Source organism: Triturus cristatus, chromosome 10 (genome assembly GCF_964204655.1).
Source record: "Triturus cristatus chromosome 10, aTriCri1.1, whole genome shotgun sequence".
Classification (NCBI taxonomy): domain Eukaryota; kingdom Metazoa; phylum Chordata; class Amphibia; order Caudata; family Salamandridae; genus Triturus; species Triturus cristatus.
In genome coordinates this window covers 615984887-616010686 of record NC_140593.1, presented here as the reverse complement: position 1 = coordinate 616010686, position 25800 = coordinate 615984887, and the positions used below count along the sequence as shown (strand labels likewise).

General features: G+C 42.6%; 1 protein-coding gene across 1 annotated transcript in view; it reads right to left on the bottom strand.

Annotated features, from left to right (window-relative positions):
* Nucleotides 1-7775: 7775 nt before the first annotated feature.
* RAB40C (RAB40C, member RAS oncogene family) overlaps nucleotides 7776-25800 on the bottom strand; it is a 224835-nt gene continuing 206810 nt past the window's right edge. The window contains exons 5-7 of the mRNA XM_085632143.1: nucleotides 22030-22107; nucleotides 19515-19737; nucleotides 7776-16759 (exon numbers count right to left, since the gene is read on the bottom strand). Of these exons, the coding sequence (XP_085488269.1) occupies nucleotides 16464-16759; nucleotides 19515-19737; nucleotides 22030-22107 (597 nt within the window). The 3' untranslated portion in view covers nucleotides 7776-16463. The remainder of the gene's footprint in view (nucleotides 16760-19514; nucleotides 19738-22029; nucleotides 22108-25800) is intronic.

Below are 25800 nucleotides of genomic sequence, written 5' to 3'. Positions count from 1 at the left end.
GTGTCGTCCATAGTCCCTGCACTGTGTAATTGAGTACATGAGCTCCCCATCCCTGGAGAGACGCGTCCGCCGTCAGTATTATTTGCGGAACAGGCTCTTGGAACGGTCGGCCCTTGCAAAGGTTTTGTGGATTCCACCAATGCAGAGAGTTGTATGCCCGACCGCTCACCAACACTAGGTCTGTTAATTGTCCGTGAGCCTGATTCCATTGACGTGCTAAGCACTCCTGAAGCGGGCGCATATGTAGTCTTGCGTGCGGGACTATGAAAATGCAGGAGGCCATCATGCCTATCAACTGCATGAACACTCGCGCTGGAAGGGAGTGTTGAGGTTTGAACTTTGTGATCAGCAGTTGCATGCTGTTGATCCTCACTAAATTTGGCTGAGCTGTGGCTGTTAGAGTGTTTATGGTCACGCCCAGGTACTGTCGTACGTGTGCGGGTTGAAGATGTGATTTTGGGTAATTTAGTGAGAATCCTAGACTGTGAAGAAGGTGAATGGAGAGGGACATGTGGCTGGCACATTGCTTGGCTGACTTTGCCTGAACAAGCCAGTCGTCCAGGTAAGGGAAGACGTGAATGTGCTGTCTTCGTAGATGTGCAGCCACTGTCGCTAGGCACTTGGTGAAGACCCTGGGTGCCGTCGTTACGCCAAAGGGGAGAACTTTGAACTGATAGTGGTGATCCTGAATAGTGAACCTGAGATATTTTCTGTGCGATGGGTGTATGGGTATGTGGAAATACGCATCTTTCAAATCCAGTGTGGCTAGGAAGTCTCCCTGACTGAGTAACGGTAGAACCTGCTGTAGGGTGAGCATATGGAAATGCTCTGATAGAATGTAGTGGTTGAGGGGTCTCAGGTCTAGTATAGGTCTGAGAGATCCGTCCTTTTTTGGGATTAAGAAGTACAGAGAGTACACCCCTGTCCCTTGTTGGTATACAGGCACGATTTCTATTGCACCTTTTTGCAGCATACTTAGTACCTCCTGCTGCAATAATGCCAAGTGCTCTACGGACATAGGACGGTGCTTTGGCGGTATGTTGGGTGGAGTGGATGTTAATTCTAGACAGTAACGGTACTGGATAATGTCCCTGACCCACCTGTCTGTGGTGATGGACTTCCATACTGACAGGAACTGCTGGAGTCTCCCCCCCGACAGGTGTTATGTGGTCGGGGGGCAGGGAGAAGGCGTCACTGTTTGTTTTTGGGGGAGGACCTGGTGTTGCCGTACCCACGTCCTCTGCCTTTGGTGCTGGATCCACAATATCCATCTCTATTGTTTTTATCATAGGTACTTTGCGTACCCACTTTATTGTACTGCTGCTGGGACCCCTGACCTCTAGCTGCTCCTCTATTCCCGGGGCGACGAAAGGAGCCACTCCGAAACTGCTGCGACTGCAGAGCCCCCATTGATTTTGCAGTTTGTGTCTTTTTTAATTTTTTCGAGGGTAGTGTCAACCTCGGGGCCAAATAAAAAGTCTGGGTTGACCGGTTGATTTAAGATATTGTTCTGAATTTCAGGCTTGAAGCCTGAGATTCTTAACCATGCGTGCCTCCTCAACATTACGCTTGTGTTGATCGCCCTTGCTGCAGTGTCGGCTGCATCCAGTGCGCATTTGATGGACGCATTTGTAAGGGGTTGTCCCTCTCTGATAAGGAGCTCTGCTGCCTCTTTGTATTCATCTGGCAAGTGTTGTAGCAGTGGTTCTAGTGTGTCATAGTGTGACCTATCATAATGGGCCAGGAGTGCCTGGGTGTTGGCAATGCGCCAGATGTTTGCCGCTTGCGCTGCTATCCTTTTGCCTGACGTCTCCAGCACTTTGGACTCCTTGTCGGGGGGAGGAGCATCACCCGTCGTTTGTGAATGTGCTCGTTTGCGAGCATTAGCAACAACCATGGAGTCTAATGGTAACTGACCCTTAATGTACATAGGGTCTCCGGGTGCAGGCTTGTATTTTTTTTCGATTCTGGGGTTCAACATCCGTGCCCTGGTTGTTTCTTTAAAAAGGTCTTTTGCAGGTTTCAGAACTCCCTTCAACATTGGCAGAGTTTTGACGGTTTTCTCAGAGGAGGCGAATGTGTCCACTAAGAAATCTTCCTCTACAGTGTCAGAATGGAGTTCCACTCCATGATTGGCAGCAGCCCGTTCTAGGAGGGCATTAAAGGCAGCAGTGTCCTCTGTGGGAGATGTCTTTATATTATAAAGCTGCGTGTCAGGAATATCTGGTGCGTTACCCTGGTCGGTGGGGTCATCCCATCCCTGATCTGGGTCTTGCATGTGATAATCAGGTTCGATATCCACCGGGTAGGTGGTATCATCCCCTAGATAGTCCTCTCCGGCGTCTGCCTCTGAATGCGTAGTAGAAAAAGACGGTGGGTCCTGAAGGAAGGGTTGAAAGGTTTCATGAAGCACCGGTGGTGAACCTGCAGAAAGTTTTTGTTTCAAAGGAATCTTGTATTAGTCCAAACCCTTCTCTGGTGTGATTTTCCGCTTGCGGAGCATCAGCCTACCAGTGTCGGCGTCGATAAAGTGTGCCTGTGAAGGCTCGATATCGATTTGTCCAGTGGATAGTGACTGTGTTTGGTGGCCCGGTCCCTGATGCGTTGCAACGACGCTGAGACCTGTTGCAAAGTGATCGCAGATGGCGCTTTGGAACCGATAGGCACCTTGGAGGCAGGCGTCGAAGCGGTATCAGACTTATCTCCAGTCTTTGGGTCGTCGATCCGAAGGTAGGTATCGACGCTCCTCGGAGTCGATGATTTGGCAGGCGCCGCACCCTTTGATGTCGACGCAGACGGATCGACCACCTTGACCTTGGTGGGTTGGGCCGTAATCTTCGGTGCCATAGGCCGAGGCGCCTTGTGGGGACCGAGGGCCTTCTTCTTTGGCTCGGCGCCGGGACATGTCGCGGTGAGCTCGGCACCGAAATCTCGTTTGGTGTGTTCGGTGCCGATGACCTGTGCCGGCGTCGAAGGAGTGGAGGGCTTCAAGGCCTTCGATCTGATCGCAACCTGTTTCACTTTCGGTTTCGATGTAACCGGTGCGACGGACGGTTTCGGTTTCACTGAAGGAAATCCAGTCGTCTTCGATATTAATGGCTCCTGTGAAATGTTTGAGGCCGGGCCTTGAGGCGGGGCCGAAGAACCGTGTGACTGATCTTGGGTAAGGCCCGCAGGCGATCCCTCGACCTGAGCCTTATGACGACTTTGTCTCTCGGCCTCCGTATCGACGGGTTGGCCTAGCTCTTCGTTGGAGCTATCTTCCTCGGCCCCAAGGGCCTCATTGTAGTCTCCTACCTCGTCGACGACGTCTTCGTCCTCGAAGATCACCTCATCATCGTCTTCCGATCGGGAGTCATGTTCGGAAGCGTGGCTGGAGTCTATGTCTTCTACGCTCTCGGCTTCTTCGTCCTCGGTGCTGAAGATGTTGACCGGGGCAGGCGCCGATTGCTGTGCCTCCAATCTCACTGCCCGTCGATTCCGCAGAGTCTTCTTCGAGCGGAACCGGGCGCAGGCCATACATTTCGACTCATCATGATCCGGTGAGAGACATTTGTTGCACACCGGATGGACATCGACGTGTGGGTATTTCGCATGGCATAAAGGACATCTCTTGAAAGGAGTCCTCGATTCCATCGTTGAGTGGTGATCGATGTTCGGACCGAAGCGGATCCGAAAAGCATGAAGAAGGTACTAAAACACAAAATAAACTTGTCGATACCGAACGCGAACAATACCGACGAGATCTAAAGGCCTTTTGGCCATAAACTAAAGTTTCCGAACTTGATCTAAGATAAGCACATCCGAACCCAATGGCGGAAAAAAACAATCTAAGGATGGAGAGGATGCCCATGCGCACTGTAGTCCAGGGGAGGAGCCACCTATCTCGTGATACTTCGAAGACTCTTCCAGGACAACAATGTGCAATCATCTGGACCCAACACTAGGCGGCGATCTATGCACAGATATGAATTCAGCAGCCCACATGCCTCGAACCAAGCCTTATATAAATGCAAACCTTTTTCCCTCCTCTATCCCTCCACTATCCTGCTCAATCCAAATAACTGACTAACACATCCACAACTCAAATTACTTTCATATTTTCACTATACTAATTCACCACTAATCCTGTATGGGTTCCGGAGTAGCTTGCTACTCGCCGAAAAAGCACTTTGCCACCTCGTCAGGGGTAGTAAGCTATATAACTGCAATTACAATACAATGCTAAAATATTTGATCCCCTTAATTCATCTGTTTCAATCTTTTGTGAAGTTGGTCTTGCCGCATTTCTGCAGCATCTCGAACTCCTCTGTCTAACCGCGGTTGATGTAAGCTTTTCTTTCGGATTAGTTTGGCATATTACACAGTTTTCTTTGTTGAAGGAGTCCTCAGATTTTGCCGGTAGCAACACTTTGTCAGGCGGTAAAGATCTTCTGCTACCACATGCTTTGCTCATGTTTATGACTTTGAATCAACAGAAAATTACGAATAAGATGCCTAAAACACATCATTATAGAGCCGCCTTTTTGGAAAATGGTGAAAGGTTTACTCTGAGGAGTTACTTTGTGTGTCTATAAGACTACTTGACAACCAAAAACTACGTTTTGACACCAAAATGAAGTATATAGGTATCATGGTTTCTGAAATATTACATCACCACTGCAGCGCATTCATCATATAAAAAATGTTGTCTAGACAAATTCGGCCTGGATTAGCAATGTCTACCCAAGCTAAATTACTTCTCTAATGATACCAAAACACAAATAGAAAATGAAAACCTCTGGACAACAATGATTTCCAAAGTATATTAAGGGGCCAGGACTATTCATGGAGACCCAGCCTCTCTCTATAACTCTTCCTTTCCACATCTGGCCAAGCAAAAGTTTAAAGATAATTCTGCAGCAGAAACGACACTGGTATGGTGACGAGACACATACCTTCTTCATGCCAGTAATACCCTCCCCACTCAAAGTTCACCATTGCATTGGCAAAACGTTACTTAATTGTCAGCATGGACTACTATGGGTTACAGATCTGGGATTATCTGCTCTGGGGAAACCAACTTAATCACCACAGCAGTCATGCTAGCTGCTGTACTCCACTCATAGCCTCTACTTTAGTACCACTGATGCTTGGCTATTGCTTGTACTTCACTATGCAGGAAATTAAGGCAGCAGGGTCCCTACATCCAATTCTTAATATTATTACACTTATTCCTTTGAGTTAAGCTGGACTGTCCTGTGCTACAGATACCCAGGACTGAGCTATGGTTTAGATTAAAGTAACGTAACTGGCCCTGATGCATAATAGTGATATTATTAATTGGCGAGGTCTCACAACCACCACACATCTACAGACTCTCACAGACTATGATTTAGCGGGGCCAATGATGGTCCAGGAACTACTAAGCACAAGTCGGCAAGTAGCCTCTTCAGAGTAGTTTGCTACTGGTACAGTGTTTGCAGAGTTGGCAGTCCACTACAGAATGTGAGAAAGACGAAATCAGTGATAAGCAGGACCCGATGATTGATGGTTTCGGGTTTCATATCTTGTCTGATTTGAGCCATCCACGATAAGGTGTCAAAAATGTAATTGCATAATGATTTGACTTCCACTGTCTGTGCAATTAAGAGAGCAGGATAATGGCAAGACGTTTAACTCAGCCAGAGAATTTCTTGATGCAAAGAGCTTGCAGTAACGACCGTGACAAAGTGGAGAGCTAAAATGAGAGTGATGGAGTATATATTTATATGGCTGCTGAGTGTATCATTGGTATTATTCCATTTGTTATTTACTGACTTATGTGAAAGTCTGTGTAGCATAATGTGCATTTGACTATTTAGAGCAAAAGTGCCTTTTTGTTTTCTTTTTCCTCCTCCTCCCCTTCCCCCATTAAGTTTGGTTGCTGTAAGTTAGTGGATTGCGAAATGTGTTGTTTTTTTGGGTATGTGTACTTTAGTTGGTTAATGTAAGCTTTTTTTGCTTTTACCCTCCTGCTACAATGTTGTACGTGTGTCAGTCAGTCAGTCAGTCAAAATTCCTTTATTCGATAAATTAATATCATAAAAGACACATACAATCCTAACAAACACAATTAAAAACATTGAATAAAACACACAATTCATGCAATGAATCCCGATCATAATATGACCTATTTCATATTCAGATATAAATAATGTAAAAACTACAGTTATAAAATTTGTACGTTAAAAGTTAAAAAATGATCTAGTTTAAAACCTGCAATGGAAAAACAATTTTTTTCCTAATACGCATAGCTGCGACCAGGAAGCTTGCGACGTGAAACATAATTCGTGGGGTACTTAGTTGCAGTAAATATATAAGTGCTGGCCTAACCTGTCTAAAACCCAGCTCCCTCAATATCGGCAGGAAAAACTTCCTCCTGCAATCCTTGTAAAAACTACAGAACATTAAAAAATGTAGAGTGTCCTGTCTTGAACTATTGTCACATTTGCAGGGTTCTGCACGGTCCACAGTGCACCAGGTTTTAAAAAAGCCCAGAGAAAAGTGCACCAAGTTAAACCTAAATCTGATTAGGAGGAACCGGTGGTATGAGGCATTCACAACAATCAGATATGGTTCAGGACCAGGGGAACTGATCAAGGCATAATTGGCTCTAACAGTTGGCTTTGTCATTTCTAGCTCCTCACGTTCTAAGGAAAATAAGGTCTCAAGGGCAGTTTTGGTCATTGCAAGATCCTTCTTCGTGATAGTTTCTGGTGATCGGAAGAGGGCCTCGCGACCTATCTTTTGGAACCCAGATTTTATGTATGCTAACCATGATATTTTATTTACATTATCCAGTTTTAAACAGTTATTCAATATTACATGGTTTAAAGTAATTTCTTTGTTCAGCCAAATCTTGAGCCAATAAAGGAGAGGGGCGATTCTAATCAGGTCTGTCACAAAACCAATCCCCACTTCCGTGTGTGTAGAGAAAGTCGGAGTGGACTGTGGAACAGAAAGGGTTTCTCGTAGGAACTTATTTTCAATAAGCTCTAATTTATTATGGTTCGTGTAGCCCCATATCTGGCAACCATACGTTGCAACAGCTAGACATTTTGCCTCGTAAACTTTTAGTAGGGCTACAACTGGTCTAGCCCCTAATCTTTTAACAAAGCCTCTAACTCCCAAAACTGTCCTAGCAAATGCCACACTCCGGCTATTGATTTGTGGGTTCCAGGTGCCCTTTTCATCAAAAACAACCCCTAAATAAGGGAATGTTGAGACCTTGTACGTGTGTGTTTTATATATTTTTAGGGCTAATAAAAGGAGTTTACCCATAACACTTTGAGGTTTTGGTCTTCCATTGAATAATTCCAGCCAACGGGTAGAATGAAACAATTCTATTTAGCCTTTACATATACAGCACAAAAGATTAAGGGCTATTGTATAGCATGTAAAAGAGGTTATATTGCACCCGTACAGTGTACAGAAAAGCAAAGGGGCACATGTCATTAAATTATTGTTAGCACAGAATGAATAAAAATCAATTTGAAATAATAGATCACCCTAAAAAAACGTCCCTCTCGGTGTAATTGTGCCATGGGAATTATAGGCTGTCCTTTCATCCTGTGGCCCCTGTACCCCAAGCTGTCCAGCACAAAACAAGTTACTTACCTGTACACTGTGGTTCTCCAGTATTGGTATCTTTCATAGATTCAATGAAGAATCATCTGGCACCTTGATTCTGCAATGGGATGGGAAAAGGGAGCCCTGAAACGGAACTCCCAAAAGACACACTGCCACATGAGCTCAACAGTTTAAAACAAAAGACGGTTTAATTTATTTTAGAAAACAAACATTTTCACAGTTTACATTTGCTGTACAGATATACAAAACAGTTTGTAAAGAAATAGGAATGCTATAAGTTTGCAGCAGCTAAAAATGCAACATTCTGTTTGTAGTGTCAAAAATGTTTGTTTCCATCTACAGTGCAGATTCTACACTCCCGTTGAGTTTTGCATCCTGGTTGGTCATAAGGAATGGGAAATATATTTTAAAATTAGACCATGATGAACGGCAATGGACCACTGACTGCTGGAAGGGGAGCAACTGAACATGAAAGTACAGCGACCCCCACAGCATAGCAGGAATCTCTGAAGATGGTGCTGCATGATCATGGACCAAGTAGTAATCTCAGAGATTATGGAGAGAGTGCTTGGAATGATAAATTCATTAAACAAAATTCTCGTGCAAGGAAATACAACAAATAATTGAATACAAAATTCCCATTCATTTAGGAATATACAAAGCATTTAAGCTTCCTATACATTTTATTGTGGTAGGTGCTGTGGTAGAAGTAATGTCAGGCAGTTTACAGTGGAATCGTTCAATGACCATTTTGGAAAGTAAATGAGGGATGTTAGTGATGTTCTACCATTATAGCGGTGTCCTCTCTAACGTGTTATAAATAAATAGGCACTGTGACTGTAATCTTTGTTGAGTTATCGCAGTATAGCGATTAGTTACCCAACACTAAGAGCGATGTCTCTTACACTTCAAGATGTTGCCTCAAACTGAGAATTGGTCAATAAGTGCAGTAAGCAAATGCCACTTAATGAGATGGCTTCTTGTGCTCTATTTGTGGTATACTGAAGCATTTATCTTGTAAGCCTTTCTTTTCAACCTGCAAGATAAATGGTCTGCATGAGATAACAAGCATATGATAGTGTCTAATACTTGTGCAGCTCATAAACCAGGCAGCCTTCAAGTGCTCTGCCAAGGACTGCAGCATGACAGGCAAGGCTGCGTTGGTGCACTAGCCGCTGTAGTTCTACAGTTTACAGTAACTACAAAAGGATGCATCTGTGCTGTACATAATTTCGACAGAAGCTTTCTCCGTTGTAGTGGTAGCAGCACCAATGTTCTGATCAGTAATTGTTGGCACCTATGGTGTGGCCTTGAATTTAAACACAATTTGATTAATCAATCAAGGGGAAAACAATGGTTGTGTATGGTGCAGGTAATAGTTATTGTGTGAAACCCAAAAGGAGTGAAACTAATCCAAGGACACCCTAGCTAACTTTGGTGTTTTATGATTCAGTCGCAAAGCACTTTAGGTTATAGTGAGGAGATTCAGCGGTGTCCCTTCTTTATATTGCACAAGTCATGGAGGGGGAGATCTCACTGAAATATGCATGGAGGGGCATGTATTAGTGATAAGAGATACTCTCCAAGAGCTACAATGATTAACCATTCCACTGACCACATCTTTCAGCGTCCTGCCACCTCAGCATTATTTGCAATTAGGGCAGAAGGGATGGTGTGTGATCAGTGTCCAATCATCACTTCGTTACAAAGTATTTGCTCTGGGGATAATTTATGCAGAACGACACAGTTAAATTAAAACTTTGATCACAGCTGCGAATAAAAGACTACAGTTTGCTGGAAGCCCGTACATTTGTTAAAAGATCACTAACGAAAGGTACCTGTTGTGCCTGCCGCACAAGGGCACCTAACTGAAGCTATGGTCAAACGTAGCTAGAACAGGTGAAAACATGAAGGAAATGAATTGCATTCTGCTCCTGGAGGAAAGATACTAAATAGGAGAAGAGTCAACAAAAAATCTCAGGCCACTGACAACGGGAATATGTTGGAAGAACGTGAAAATGTGTCGAAGCAAGACTCCATATAAAGCAATTGCGTCACAAATAACTGGCAAAAAAGGGTTAAGGCTGCTCAAAGATGAAAAACCCGAAATGTAAGCAACAAAACAGTAATTTAAATTCTCATAGTAAAGAACATTCTGAGCAACATAACATTAGCTTCCTCAAACTGCCAAGGATGACTAGGTTTTCTACTAGACCTTTCAGGCAATACTTTACATCCGGATAGCCACAAACAAACAAAAACATTATTTCCATCAACAGTTCTTGAGCATGGCTATCCAGCATAGATTCATATGCTTCTTCCTCATTATAAAGGAGCGGAGAAAGGAGGGCAGATTTACAAAGACGTTGCTAACATTTTTAGCCTTCACACCACTCATGTTAGAGAGGTCATTTAGGCATCCAAGCCACTGGGATGTTCAAAACGTGACCCCTACTAGTAAGTGCCTTCTTGGCTTTCGTAGGGTGTAGGATAAAAAAACATAATGATGCCTTATTTAAAAAAAAAAAGGGAGGAGAGACAGGGCAATGTAAACACTGAAAATAGAAAATGTTCTTCAGTGTGGAATTTAGAGATTCACTTGCCTAGTATAAAATACATCTAAGTGACCATCCAATAAATGAGGCGTAAGCAGATTCCAAAGTCTGACTGATCAATCCAATTGTTGTCCCTAGTCAGTACCCGAGCAGGAATGTTCACAGAAGACATAAAAGTGGCTGCTTTGTTATTCTAAAGCACCATTTTTCCTGTCATGCATTTTGTAAAAGGAACACTGAAGGTACTCTAGCACTAAAATGTGTTGTCCGGTACACCCCTTTGACGAATCTTGAAAGTGTTGCTGCTTTTAGTTTCTTGATATGTTCAAGAAAGAAACATAAAATGATGTTATGGGTCTGAAGAAAAGATTATGAGGGGTGTTTTACAAAAATGGTGGAAAAACTAGTAATAAGAAGTTAATACATTTCACTAATAAAACTGGATGAGTTCTAATTCAGATCATATTCCTATTAAAACAGAAAACTTAGTATCAAACAAAGTATCATTTCTAGGATTTCTCCTAGTAAAACTACTGGCAACTACGAAGGCAACTTTGTAAGTCAAATACTTTATATTACAATTGTACAGATACTCAAAGGGAGCGGACTTCATGAGCTCCACGAGAACAGTAAGTCACCAAGTTGGACTTCAACAAGACATTTTCTCAAAGTCTGACAGAGATCAGAAACCAATGCTATTTAAAAAAAAAAAAAAATTTGGCCTCTCATAATAGATTCAAATGCCTGGAAGAACAGAAGACTACAGAAGTGAATTTTCCAGATATAAGTGAAAGGGCAAAGTGAATAATTGTTTACATTTTAAAGAGTAAAACATCATGGTATAATCCACTAACCCCCTCCCACTTTAATCAGAACTGCCACACAAACTTGACGGATATTAACACAACCTTCTGTCAAGACCTCAGAAGTTAGGCAAAACTATCAAGCAGGACTGTGTCAGGTAGCCTATCTAGTGCACAGAAAAACCTTATGTAAGGACAAGCAGGGGGACCAGATCTTAAGAGCTACCAGATGACATTAACGATGAGATAATGTACAAGTAAATCATATTAGGAATTGGGCAGATGAAAGCAAAGAAAACGTCCATTAGTCACCATCTGAGAAGTTCTCTCAGACACAGTCAATACCAGGATGATAATTATGGAATTTTGCACTTTATTCAAATGCAATAGCATCGAATTGAGGTTTTTATTTATTATTTTAGAAAATATTGAGTTTGGATTACTTTCCTAAAAACCTTTAGAACCTTAAGATCCAAGATTTGTTGTTGCCCTACATCAGCCTTAGGGAGTAGAAGTATCTACAGGGAATTTATTGTTCACCAATAAAACGTGATTTTGTGGAACTATCTGGAGTAGCAGCAGAAAACATTGCTATGGCCTAACTTGAAGCGCCCACAATGTTCCAGAGAGTTCTTAAAAGCCCAGTAGGAAATCTGAATGCCATCCTTATTTTATAGTTGAACGAAGGATAGCGCTTGGCAATGTTATTGCATGGCTCTTGCAAAATATTATTTGGTAGCAACCATAACTGTTGCTCTCAGAAAGATTTTAACACAAAGAAATTTCAATAAGTAACTATTATAAGACAATGATTCTTGTGACTTCTCCTGCATGACCCAAGAGCAGAGCAGTTGTGCAACACGTCCATAGCATTTCTCTTCATGTTTTGCTAATACACAACCAGAAATGTCTTCCAAAGTTAATACCGGGAATGCCAATGTACACAATGTTACTTCACAAGGGCTTGAGCTTCAATTTTGTTTTCTTTAATTAGTGACAGTCGACAGGTTTGTACTAAAATATTAACTGCTGCAGAGTTTTCACTCTCCGTTTTTTCTATGTCAGCCACAAAAGTGAAAACTCGTGTCTGTGCCTTGCTATGAAAGCAATCTGCACATCTGAAATGTCTAGCAAAGACATCTGAAAACTAATGACATCAAATATTAGGCTTGGGATTAGTAGAATGCTTTGAGGTTCTCCACAGTGTGTTTTTAAAGACTCACCACCATAGCCACAGGCTATAGTGGTGGCAAATAAGCATTTTGCATGACCAACCAGAAACACAACTCTTAAGCTGCATTTCTTTGGCAGGGGATCCTTCATTTCTTCAAAGCTCCGGGTATGAAACTCGAGAAGGCAAAGGCTTCATTTGTTTTTGTTTATTCAAAGTCCTCTTCATGTATGAAAAGAGTCCTATATTATTCCCCGTTTGAACAGGAGAGAAAAAGGAGTGTCTCTAGACTTCTGACTGTTTAAGGTTCATCACTAGGTGCTCCTCCAGACAGTATGAAAATGTTGGGGGTGCTAAGTCAAAAGGAGTTAACATTGTAAATTCTCAGAGAATTATGTGCTGCTTGCCTCAAGAGTATATGTTGAGCACTCACTTGCATTAGGGGTAGGTGCTGAACAAGTTATGGATCTTGAGGTAGGCCACAGATCAGCTAAAAAGCCACTTTGCATCTATTGTACTCTGGGGAATTTCAGCCGACCTAGAAAGTGTTGCTGTGCCACCAAGTACTACATAACACAGTGCTGTGCGGGGGAGGGGGGCAGGAAGTTTCAATCACTCACCCTCTTGTTGGTAGAGCTAGAGGATAGTAAATCATTGCATTATTTTTCATAAGTGAGCCCGGATGTGGAATTAAAAAATGACCATATGAAAAAATTCAATATCTTCCTGTGGTAAGATTTCACTAGGAGGGTTCTTTCCTCTGAACAAAGGAAGTAGAAAGTCACTCCTTGTTTGAGTTGTGATCACATCGCTAAGAAATGTAAGCAATTGCTCCCAACATATTTGGCACTTATAAGGATCATCGCCTTGAAGAACTGCTATTTTTCCTGAAACAACCAAGTGTGTATTATGAGAAGTAGACTATATTTGGAAAAAGATAATAGGAGATAATAAAATAGAAAAGACCTCCATAAATGCAGAGGTATCCAGTCACACTGTAACAAAAATAAATGGCAAAAGTGTATGGATCGAAAAACATAGGTCGCAAAACACCCACAAAAAAAATGATAGATGTCACAATAAACTAGAATGACATCATGTGAATAGAATAGCTGGGGACTGAATGAGCAAGAAAGTTGGAACTCCTCACTCATCAGCCACAGAAGTTTGAGGGACATAGAAAGGCGGTGTGAGAAACACAGCAGAAGGCCTCAGAGTTACAGACAACAGCAGGGAAGAATTAAAACATGAGTTTATAAACAATGCAGTGCTTTGTAACAGTGCAGTACTGGGAGAACTTCACTGTTCAGTATCCGCTAGAAGCCCCTTTGAGAGCATTTAATCAATAATCCATCTGGTTCACAAAGCCTGCAATTGATTGCTATCTTCTGTGTCTTCTATTTAAAGCTCACTGATAACAAGGTTCCATTGAAACATGTTTATAAATTATCAATATTACTTCTCGAACCCTCCTGTCTATTGAAACACCTAAAAGCCATTCAAATACTAGTGCATGCTAGACAGAAAGGCTCTCGAACTAGGTTACTACACACCATAAACCAAAGACTGCTCTCAAATAACATTCTAGGGACGTGATATGGGATGTCAGAAAAGAAAACAATCCAAGATGCCGTTGGGCAGTATGGGACCATTTTGAAGATTTTAAGTACTAAGGGCCTACCCAAAATAGATTACTATTAGGAACATTTTAACAAAGTGCACAGAATCTCTTGCTGACAGGAACTTTTCAAAGCATAGGCATCAAAAGAATATAGTATGCTACAAAACTGCACATCTGTATCCGTTGAAAAAACATTAGCTTTTCATGTCTCCTGTATCCTAGAGAAAAGTGTTCTTCAGACAGATTACTATCACTTTGAACATGTAGGTGACAAATAAAAAAATAATGGTTATACAAAGGCAAATCATTTATGTCATGGCTTATGTTCAATGCAGCTTATTAGAGCAGGACAGCACATGTAGAATACTGTATGACTGGGTCATTAAATCCATGCACCGCACTGTCTGTGTACTACACAGAAGCTTCCAAGTGTTCTCACCGTTCATTAATCTATCGTCGTTTTGCTTAGATTTTGGACTGTGCTCCGACTTAACCAGTCAATGCTTCCCAAATCTTTACTTTAATGGAACAAGAATGGCAACTGAGAAATTACTAATATTTTCCTTTTAAGTATTTCCATTCATTTTCAAAGTTAGCATTGTAGAAGCCACATATGGCCCACGTTTGTTTGGTCACACCGATCAGTGGGGTGTCGCTGTGGTCAACTAGAAAGGAGACCTTAGGACTTATTACTATAATCAAGCTTTGCATGAATGTATAATATGGTACTGCCACACAACTGATGGATGTGTCATGTGAGGGGATTTCATAGATCATATCAACTGTGATGGTAGGCAGCTCATGGCAAGATTTGTTCCACGCTTTGGAGAAATTATTGCATTTTGGTACACTTGAGCTGCACTGGCTGCACTGGCTACCATTAATCTGTGTGTTCAGACCGAAGACACAGGAACTTTGAGCATAAAGGCTCTGCAATATGCTTAGTTTCAAGTTAGCAAAAGCAAACCTTGTTAGATTACTTTGATTCTCTTTAAAGTGTTGTCCAATTCAAAGCACATCAAGTGAGATTTTCTGTCACGCATGCTGTAAATTGCCTCTTCCATGTTGTTTGCTTAATGGAATGCTGAAGCACATTAGGGAATCACAGAATTAGACCAGGTTAGTGAACACTAGGCCAGGTACAGTTACAAAAGCTGTGCACATTAAACTCTTGTCCTTTCTTCACAATGCAAACAGGTCCTGTCTGAGCAATGTGGTAACCTTAAAAGAGGGGAATGGAGTACATGATTTCCCGGAAAGAGTCTGGCCACTCCCAGATTGTTAAGGTTATCCTTGTATTGAGGATTTAATGGAGTCTTGGCAGAAAATCAACTGCACATTAGACTGCAGTAGGCCTGCCAGCTGTGATCTGCCAACCTTATCCTGCACCGCAGAGGACCGAATGACTTGAATCTGATGCAGTGCAAAACACAAGACAACCAGATGTGTGTATAAGCGGATGGTGACCAGGGGGCCTCTACATTCAAGAGCACAGCACAACCAACAGTTCCTGCAGACAAGCAAAGTGTACTAACACCATCTTTCCCACCGACGTGAAAGCAAAAGGGGACAAACAGCTTTTTAGTGAAAAGGACAATCAAATTATTGTGCTTTCCAAAGCACAGAACAACTAGTAATGCTGCATTAGCATAAAGCAAGGCATTGTTTTCCCCCCTTCGAATAGCAAACATTGTGATCGGTCTATTATATAGCGGGATGTCCTGCTTAGAAAAACTAGAAACATGTGGAGGGAAGCGCACAGCACTGCAAGGTACCTCTGCAGGCCAATGCATAGGCCAACTAAGATTTCTAGTAAAGCTTTCATAACACCTTTTCCATTGCAGGAAACTGCAACACGGGAAATCTAAGCACAGCAGCAGACAAGAACGTCAATGGTTTAAGCTTGTTACACTGACTGCTTTCTCTTTGTTTGCCAAAAACATATGGATTTGTTCTGACCCTCTAGATAAACCAGGACTGTGCAAGATTCGGAAAAGATTATTAGCAACTGTATCTAGTGCGAGTCCTGCCACCTGTCTTGAAACAAATGTGCTGCCTGGTACAGAAGGAGCACGGCTTTCTCTAGGATAAGCCCGCCATCCCTCTACCGCAGCAGAATCCCTGAGTGACAACACCCCACTCAACACTCTAATATACAGGGGTGCATAAAAGAGTTCCTGAAATTAAAAGATAAAAATAAAACCACGATTGTTAACGTATTTTACAGAAGGGAAGAAGTCTGATTAGGTGTATACTCCTCTAATAGCCTTCAACACCATCCTCTCAGTTTTGGGTGTTCTTCTGATGGTGGCAGGCCATTTGGGAGAGGTTCTTGCATGCACTGCTTTCATGTCTCATCCCAACAGTGGTCTGGATGATATAAAGACTAAAAAGCTGCTGCTGAAGTACATTGGGAACCAATCTCCATTTTGGTCAGTCCTCCGATTCCATCTACTGAAGTGAATACAAATTTGCTTTTCTCAATTCTTCCTGTATCTTTGTACACTGGATATTCCAGGGGCTAGCAGATATAGCGTACTCTCCCAAGAAGCAGACCAGCTCTGTGACCAGACAAACCAGGCCTAGTTCGCAAATCATAGCTTTTCTATAAGTGAAGTGCTGGGAGAAATACTGGTGGAAGCCCCTGATGAGGAAAGGATGACAAGCCGGCAAGGAAGGACCTGGTAGGACTGACTCATTGGCTAAGAGATCTTGCAGTTATTCCTCGAGCAGTTCTGTGGTGGGCTCTGTGGGGGGCGAATGGACTTGGACCGTTTTAGACTGTTGCCCTTGCTGCTACTGCCACCACTGCCACTGCCAGCTCCGCTGCTAGCAACAGAATAGGAACGTCCATGCATCATCACTGCATTCATCCCATTGGCCATGGAGAAGGATTTCAGGTGACTCTTTATGGCTACAGGCAGCGGGAGCTTGTCAATGAGATGGACTGGTGTACATGAGACAATGGCTCGGCAGCAAAGATCCTGCAGGCTGAACACTGAAGGCAAAAAAAGAAAAAAAATATCAAGATAATGACCTTTTATAACAAAGCACAAAAGATGGAGTGGTGCATCATGGGGCAGCTCAAAATGGAACTTCACATGCATTCAGTGTAACACACATGTTCAATCATGGTATACTACACATGCAGTGTTGCATCTATTGCACACAAACCTATAACAGTGACAAACAGCCGTAGCCATTATGAAACACATACCTCTGTAATCAGACCATGTATGCTGCTTAATTTTCCCAGAAGCAGACTTGCACACCCCTTGTACACACTGACAGCATCGGATGCATGTTTTTAACCTAATTTCAGCTTTAGATTTGAACATGACAACAGTGGAGATTTCTGCACGTCTTGACAGTCTTTTAGAGGCTTTTTTTAACAAACGTTTTTTCAATATATATATATTTTTTAATTGGCAAGGTAATGGGAAGCCCAACCATAGCATGGATAGCCAGCTGCAAGGCTGGATTTCAAGCAGGACTTTGACTTCCTACTGTCAAAGAGTTTCCCCTTCTTGAGTTCATAAACAAAACGAACTATGGATTTGGTAATGGACTGCCTTGCCACACGTGGCATCGTTTTAATGTTTAGCATCCTCACTACTGTTTTCTAAAGTATGAGGAACACCACTTTATCACTCTTATAGGTCTTTAACTGATGTACGTTTCAGATTTAAGAAGTCAGAGCAGCTATAACCCTAGTAGAGGGTGTGGATCAGAGTTATTAATTTTAAAACACTGCAATTTGTCTGTAGCCTCCCCAAAAGTGTTTTTAAAATGATAAACATTAGTTCTGGTAGATGCCAAATGCTGAAGATCTTCTTGCTGTACTCTTAAGAAAATGAATGTGGTGCTCTGTGAAAGTATCCAACCCATTATCTTTGGATTACAGTGTAGAAGGATCATCATACAGTCAAACTAAATCTCCAATTAATGTATCATGCTTCACAGTTAAGAATGGTGAGTTGCTGCATGCAGGCCTGGACACCACTGACTGCATAGTCTGTGCTGTTTGCCCAAGGCCTCACATAGCTATGCCCCCAGCTGGAGCAGCTTAGTAAAGATGAGAGAGGCTCTGGGTGTTGAACATGGCCACAGAAACTAAAACAATTGGCCCCAGCTTAGATTAAAACAAAGTGTTTTCATTTAGTACTGTTAGTTTCCATCCAAGGATCACAGATACTGGCCAGGTTAGTTAGTATGCAGTTTTTACATGAAAACTAATATAACATTGTGTTAATTTTAATTTATAACATTATTTTAGTTGGCGGCCTGGTCCTACTCCACTTTGTTGTTTGTAGGTGGAGGTCAAGAAGGACCTGTTCCTGGGGCAGGTAAACAACCATGCACTTCGTCTCAGATTTCTCACACAGAGAGATGCCGTTATGGTCTTACAATGAGAAACATCCACACAAAGATGTACACAAAAAAACAACCCAAGCCATTTGTCTCAAACTAATTTAAGGGGCATTTAGATCAAGCAGTTAGTCTAAAATAGAGAACAAATTTTATTTGTGCCACTTTTTACACTAGTGTTAATCAGAAGACTACCACAAATTATGCCTACTTGGTTGTACAGGCAAGTACCCTCTGCTCACTGCCTTGACCTGCACCCCACACATCACTGACTCTGCCAAATCCCTAGATATAACCTTGGACAAAGACTTCTCCAAGTATAAACACATCAGCACCATCACTAGAGGAGCTAACCATCACTTGCATATTCTTAGGAAACTAAAACTTTCCTTCCCCAAGGCAGACCTCACAACCGCTGTACATGCCCTTGTACTGTTGACATTGGATTATGGTAGCACTACCCTGGTGGGCACCCGAAAACCTCACTTACACCAATGAAGGCCACACTGAGCCTGACCTTCATTCACTAAAATGGCAACCCTTTGAGACCAGGATCCATATCAAAATTACTTGTATGACCCACAAAGTGCTATACCACAATACCCCCTCCTTCCTGACCCAGAAACTGGCCATATAGGCTGGTAACAGACCCTCCCGAAGCACTAGCTCCTTACTCCTAAAGTAAAAAAAAAACAAAAAACCTACTACCGATCATTCTCCAGAATTGCCCCAAAATTTAACTCTATACCTACTGAAGTCAGATGCAATCTATCCACATCCATTTTCAAGAAATGATTAAAACTCTTACTATTCAACTAGCTCTTTCATACTGAGGACTCCCCCCCCCCCCCCCCCCCCCATCTCCCCTAGATCGATCCCGCCTTCCAATTTGCCTGCTGCCTCTTATCTCAACATTACATGTCCTTGGCCTGGATTTATGCTATATTATGCACTGCTATTTCTCTGTTCACCATTAGTCCATGTGTATATATTTGTATATATTGTATTTGTATTTAGTGTTACATTTCTTTCTGTTGTATCCCATGTCTCTGTACACTGTTTGTAAAGTGCTCTGTCACTTGAAAGGGTCTTGTTCGCGCTATATAAAACTCCAAATAAAAATAAATAAGTACTATCGGGTGGTGCGTGTAGGTAGAAACCAGAACACATTTTCAATAACGAACAAACTGGGGGCGAATACATTTAGTATGCAACATTGTCCAATAATTAGCACACAGGTGTAAAGTGGGTGCAGAAACGCACCAGATACCAAGCACAAATGTCATCTGCACTGGGGTGTTTTTTTTTTTGCATCTGCTATTGACCATCTTCATTGACTATTGTGTCTAAACACTACTCTTTTACATCCAGTGTTCTGTTTTCACCTCTATTGGGCCTCCAGATCTTCTCCATGCCATGCCTCATGAGGACGATGCGGGATAGCTCAGTAAATGACTCAATCACGTTAAAGTTGCAAAGAGGGCTGACTTCAAAGAAGGTCATTCCGTTCTTCTCTGCATAGGCACGAGCCTGCTCTGTTGGGACCTGCCGCTTGAAGGCCAAGTGAAGCCTGTTTCCAACTAGAATCCGTGGAACCCCAGGGGCATGCTTTGTAGAAAAGAATGACATTTGTTAGACGTGTACACAAAAAAACTAACTGAATAGCAGTAATACTAAAGAAGTATGATTAAGGCACTTGCATGACAGTTTGGGCACCTGCCTTAACTCCTCTGCCATTCCTCCTTCAAATCAATTAGTTACAAAACCTACATTTCACACATGCTTGTTTAGCACCTTTACTTAAATAGACAACAAAAATATCAACAGCTGAAATGTAGCACCATGTGTAGCACTTTTGCCCATTTTACACGGCCTACATGTCTTTACGTTAACACTTATTATCCCCAGCTTCCATAACCGGGCTTTTGGAATTCTGTATTCGAATGAAACTCTCCTATTCCAGCTGTAAGAGTTTACAAGCCTTTCACTGTGGGCCTACTTACCCTGTTACCGATTATCATCAGAAAGCGATCTCTGGACTTTTGCTAATTAACCTCATCTTCACTTAAACAAGACTACTCCCTATATTGTATTGATAGCCATGAGACATACCAAAACTTATATCTCTCCAAACACATTTTGGTGCATAAAAGTGTATGGCAGTACTTCCTTGTTAATCATTGCATCACTTTAGCAACGTTCAATAGATGACATTAATAGGGGACCTAGAATCCATTCCACAATAAGTAGCCAGTGAACATAACATAAATGGATTTGCTTAATATGGGACCCCTACCACCCTGACCAATTGGGTAGCAGCCAGCCTGCACTCTTTTCAATTCAGCCCACTGAGAATGGCACCAAACACAAATGGATCTTTGTTATACAAATGGCATCACACTTCTTTAAACCAACCTTTACATAGAAAATGTATAGATAAATAAGGGTGAGAAAACCAAAGCGCTCAGAAAAATGAATATTTTCTGATGGAATTGTGTTTCACTTAGATTTTTTTGCTTAAAAAGGAGTTTTTCCATTTCACAGAATTAATGCTGCACTAAAACTTTACTTCAATTTGCAGTGCTTGCCTTTTAAATGTATGTGCAATAAAATAATTAGATTAGAGTGAATGCCAGAGTTTGTTTTCCCCCTATTTGCACATTCTTTTAGGTCAAGCTGGCATAACAGCACAAGCTGTCTGGTTGCCAAAGATATTATGAGCTTACTAAGAATTTACATGGAGCTTAGAGCCACTGCTTTCCACTGGTTGGCGTTATGATCACTCTCATTTACTTGCTTCTTATTTGATGGCTTTCTCTGTCCATCCTGGCTTTCTTTCTCCCCTGGAGCATAGCCTCTTTATCATTCTCTCGACTAGCTACCTAGTGTCCTTCCACTGCTCACCTTTAGCGAACTACTCTTTTCATTTTGGTTAAACATCAGAGTACATGTTCTCACCCTGATGCATTTCTCCACTACAGGTGCTGTGTTGGCTCTCAATCCACTGCAGTTCACCTCCTGCCTCCATGTTTGTCTCCCTCTTGTGCTTCTCCCCCACAGTTGCTCTCTTCATCATGCTCCCATTCCCCGTTGCTTCTCCCAACTAGCAGCAGTGTCATCTAACATTTATTTTGTCGATACTGGACCACACTGGCATAAAGCATTGATTTTACCGATGCTTTTCAAATTCGCCAAAACAAGCACAGGAAAAGCCAATAGTTCCAAAAGTAATACCTATAGAGCTTAATGCAAGCAGGGAGGGCTCCTGCTCTTTTGAAGCTACAAGACTGCTGGGTGGACATGGAGCATCAATGCTAATGGCAAATACTCTTAAAAAACGAATCCTGCTATTTGTAGGTGCAGAGCAAAAGCATAAAAGCAAGACTATTAAAAGTGCTTGTTTTATTACTTACCTGTTGTGGAGGGACCGGCTGGCTACTCTGAATCTGTGGGTTATTTTCATGTAATCATCCGATATCACAGTGCTGTAGGCTGTGGCTTTTCGACTAGTCATGATCAGCGATACACAACAACGCCATTTATAATGCGAAAACATATTTGTTGGTTGAAAGACAAACTACGTTGTCGGGCATCTTTTATATGAACATGCGAGCTTGATGAATTCTCCATCACAATTACCTATTTTTTAATAGAAGTGAAATGTTCGGAACAAATTTCATTTCACGTTTGTCTATACAAAATCAGTGGAAACCTTTAATTCACCAATTTTGTTTTTTCAAACAAAATTCTCTTGTCTTTGATTCCAAATCATATACTGTTTGAACAATTTTTAAGCACATAATTATATTCAGTGACTATGCAGAACCTTTGGACAGAAGTTCTAAAATCCTCGTATTTCAGCCATCTAGTTCAGGTGTACATAAATAATTTGTATCTTACCTCATCAATTTCCTTGATCCACCGATCAATGCCGTCAAAGGACCAACGATTGGTGATATCGTACACCAAAAGTATACCCTACAGAAAATAAAAAATTAAAAATAGATTTTTGCACTACATTGTTCCAATTAAACTCATGCACATAGAATGTAGAACGGTACACTGATGAGCTTTACTGAAATAAAGTATTACTGGCAGCATCATGACCCAAGCAAGAAGGGATATCTTCCTGTTGAATTGCGGTTTATCTTTTCTTTTTAGCATCACTCTTGTTTCCTCTGCATGCTCTTTGGGTTTCACTCACAATTCTTCTTTCAGTCTCTGAACACATATGGTCAACGTTGTTACTGGAGTGGATAAACTGTTATTACTTTGTTTCATGTTCAAAGTATTTAAGGAAGCGCTTACCAGAGAAGGGTCTAAAAGGTTGATCCCTTCTTAAATGTACTTTAAAAAGAGCCTTCACTTGCCTCCCTCACACTACAATGAAATGAGTGATTCTGAACTATTTTATACCACAGCCTAGCGCGGTCGAGGCATCAAGCCAGCTCTCACCATACCAAGTTAGAATACCCATTCACTTGGCAAAAGGTTTTGGATCCTTCCAATGAGACACAAACCATTTTCTTTACCTTGCCCATGTTAGCCAACTAGGTTCCACCTAGCTGACAGGCCATGCAAATCTGGCATATCGCAAAGAGTTCCAAACAAGCTTAATGACAAGCTTGGATATGGAAAGAAGTGGGAGGGAGGGAGGGGCAGCATCAGATCTAATAATTTAACAGAAGCTGCTTGGTAAGACAGTTTACAGCACTTGATATGAGACTTGTGACTAATTTCCAGGATGCTAGCTGTTGTAATATGTTTCAACGAGCCTTTTAGAATGTAAGAGAAGCTGAAATATACCTAGCTAAAACTGCAAATTTTGGACTTTAGTGCAGTGAAAAGATGTTTAAAAGCTTCATGAACACGCTTAACCTTACTTTGTCTTTTCTTTGCACCTGTTCAAACACGAGGGACAAGTACAGAACTGGTGGCAGCGCAAGCTACACAAACACGCACTCACACATCAGATAGCAGGAGTATATGCCACTCACAAAAACAGTTATAGCACAGAGCATGTATCACTCGACACACAAGTGTGCAGCACTGACAAGGTATAGTACAAGTGGCAGTACAGCAAAGCAACACGTCGCTATGGACGCCTCATCAGCTGCTTACGTTTTAAACAAGTTAATTAACTTTGGTAACACCTTATCTAGTAGACACGATCTAGTAGAGGATTCCTTAACTTAGAATTATCCCCAGGGTACAGCCTGGATTTGGAAACTGTTTGTGAGCAGCACCTCTGCATGCCGGTAGGTGAGATCGTTCGGTTCTGTGTGGCTTCACCATCAGAAGTGACGTGCACGGTGCCTATATAGGTGCCACACCAGTGAACTGAAGTCAGGTTCATTTTGTGACTTTACACAACAGGAGCGCAGAGCCACAAAGAACACTGACCACTGGTGTGTAAAGCTAGGGCCCTGAAAAGGGACCAACCCTGCACCTAAAAATCAGTTCGCAGAGCGAGGAGGATGAGTGGGTTGGTAAGGAATATGTGGCTTGGTAGTCTATACTAGATAAGGCGTTACCAAAGGTAGTGCTTGGTAAACATGTGCAGAGAAGTCCACATTGCAAACTGGCAGATGTCCAGGACTGGGACTTAGCGTGCTAACGCAGTGGTAGAAGCCTTCGCTCTGGTAGAACGAGCCTGCAAGCACTTCAGGTGTTGCTTCTTGGCCAGGGCATAGCAGATTTTAATAGAGCACAATGCATCGGGTGATGGTACGTTTCTGCACGGCATACCCTTTCTTGGTTCCGACATATCCCACGAAGAGTTGATAGTCTACCCAAACCTCTTTTGTGCAGTCAAGGTAGAACAACACTCTTTTTGGGTCCAGCTGGTTAAAGGGATGAAGGGGAGAGTAGAAGGTAGGAAGGGTCATGGACTTGCCTACATTGAACAGGATTACCACCGTCGGCAAGAATGATGCTCGAGTACGAAAGACCAGTTTGTCCAGTTAGACGGAAATATACGGAGTCTGAGATGACAGCACCTATAATTCACTGACCCTCTGGGTAGATAAAACTGCCACCAGAAAGGCCGTCTTGATAGTGAGGAGCCTAAGAGAACAGTTTTGTAGCGGATCAAAGAGTACATCAAAAATGTAAGAACGAAGTTTAGGTCCCACGGATGCATAATAAATGGTACATATGCTAAATAACTTTGAGAAACCTATTTACGAATAGGGAGTTGAAAAGGGAGGGCTGATATGGCAGCTGCAGAAAAGCGGAGATAGCAGATAAATAACCTTTCAACATGCCCAAAGCAGAGCCCTATTTAGCCAGGGTAAGAATAAACAAAAGAACTTGAGAAAGATGTGCAGATAAATGGTCAACCTGTTTGACTGTACACCATGCTGCAAACTGACGTTCTCGACAGTGGCAAACAAATCTAACCATGGCTTTCCCCATTGCTGAAAAAGACAGTGCACTACCTCAGGTTGGAGACATCACTCGTGACCCGCTAGGCATCTTTGACTCAGTTAGCTTGCTCTTGCGCTCAGAGAGATCGCCAGGTGTTGAATCACCAGGTGAATGCCCTGACATTCTATCTATGTCCAGAGACGCAGGACCTCTTGACAGAGGTTCAAAGATCCAACACCAACCTGTTTGTTGCAGTTCCACATGGTGGAGATGTCCAGGAAAACATGTATTAGCCTTACCTTGGTAGAAAGGCTTTCAATGCCACCCGCATCGTTTGAAGCTTCAACAGGTTGATGTGGAGATTCCACCAGAGTCCTCTGAGCTCCAGCTCTCCCAGATAGCAGCCCAGCCCAGGATTGACGAGTCTGTCATTACCGTTCTATCTGGCTGGGGAAGAATGAGGGGTCTGCCGCGGAGTCAATCGCAGTCCCCCAGATCTTTTGCAGTGTCCTTCGAGATGTGGATTATGTCAGAGAAATTCCCCTGATACTGCGACCACTGGAACTACAGGTCCCACTCCAGAACCGCATACGCCAAAGGGCATTCGTCATAAGCAGGATGCAGGAGGCCATGAAGCCTGTCAGCCTCATATTTAGTCTCACAGAAATCCAGGATAGAGTCTGAAAACTCAGTATCACAGCCGGGATATCCTGGACTTCATGCTAGAGAGGATAAGCTTGAAACTGCACTGTGTGTAGAACAGCTCAGATGAAAGGGAGCGTCTGAGAAGGGATCAGGTGTGACTCAGGCACATTGATAGTGAACCCCAGCGAGTGAAGGAGGTCTGCCGGAGCTGGGAGACGACCACGTGGGGCAATCCTTCTTTCAACAACCAGTCATCGAGATAGGGGGAAGACTGGCACCCTTGAACTCCGCAGATGAGCTGCAACCACCAGCATCACCTCGGTGAAAACCTTAGGGGCGCTGGTAAGGCCAAAGGGGAGCTCGAAAAACTGAAAGTGTTTGTGACCTATTGTGAACAGCAGGTAACGTTTGTGGGCAGGCAGGACGGGGATATGGAAGTATGGACCTTGCAAGTCCAATGCTACCATCCAGTCTCCCAAGTCCAGGGCAGACAGAACTTCAGTGAGCGAGAGCATTTTAAATTTCTTTTTTTCAGGCCAGGGCTAGGACGAAGGCCTCCGTCCTTGTTGCGTGCCTGAAAGTAGCGGGTATAACAACCACAACCTACTTCCAATACCGGCACCCTCTCTATGGCTTCCTTGACCAAGTGAGATGCCA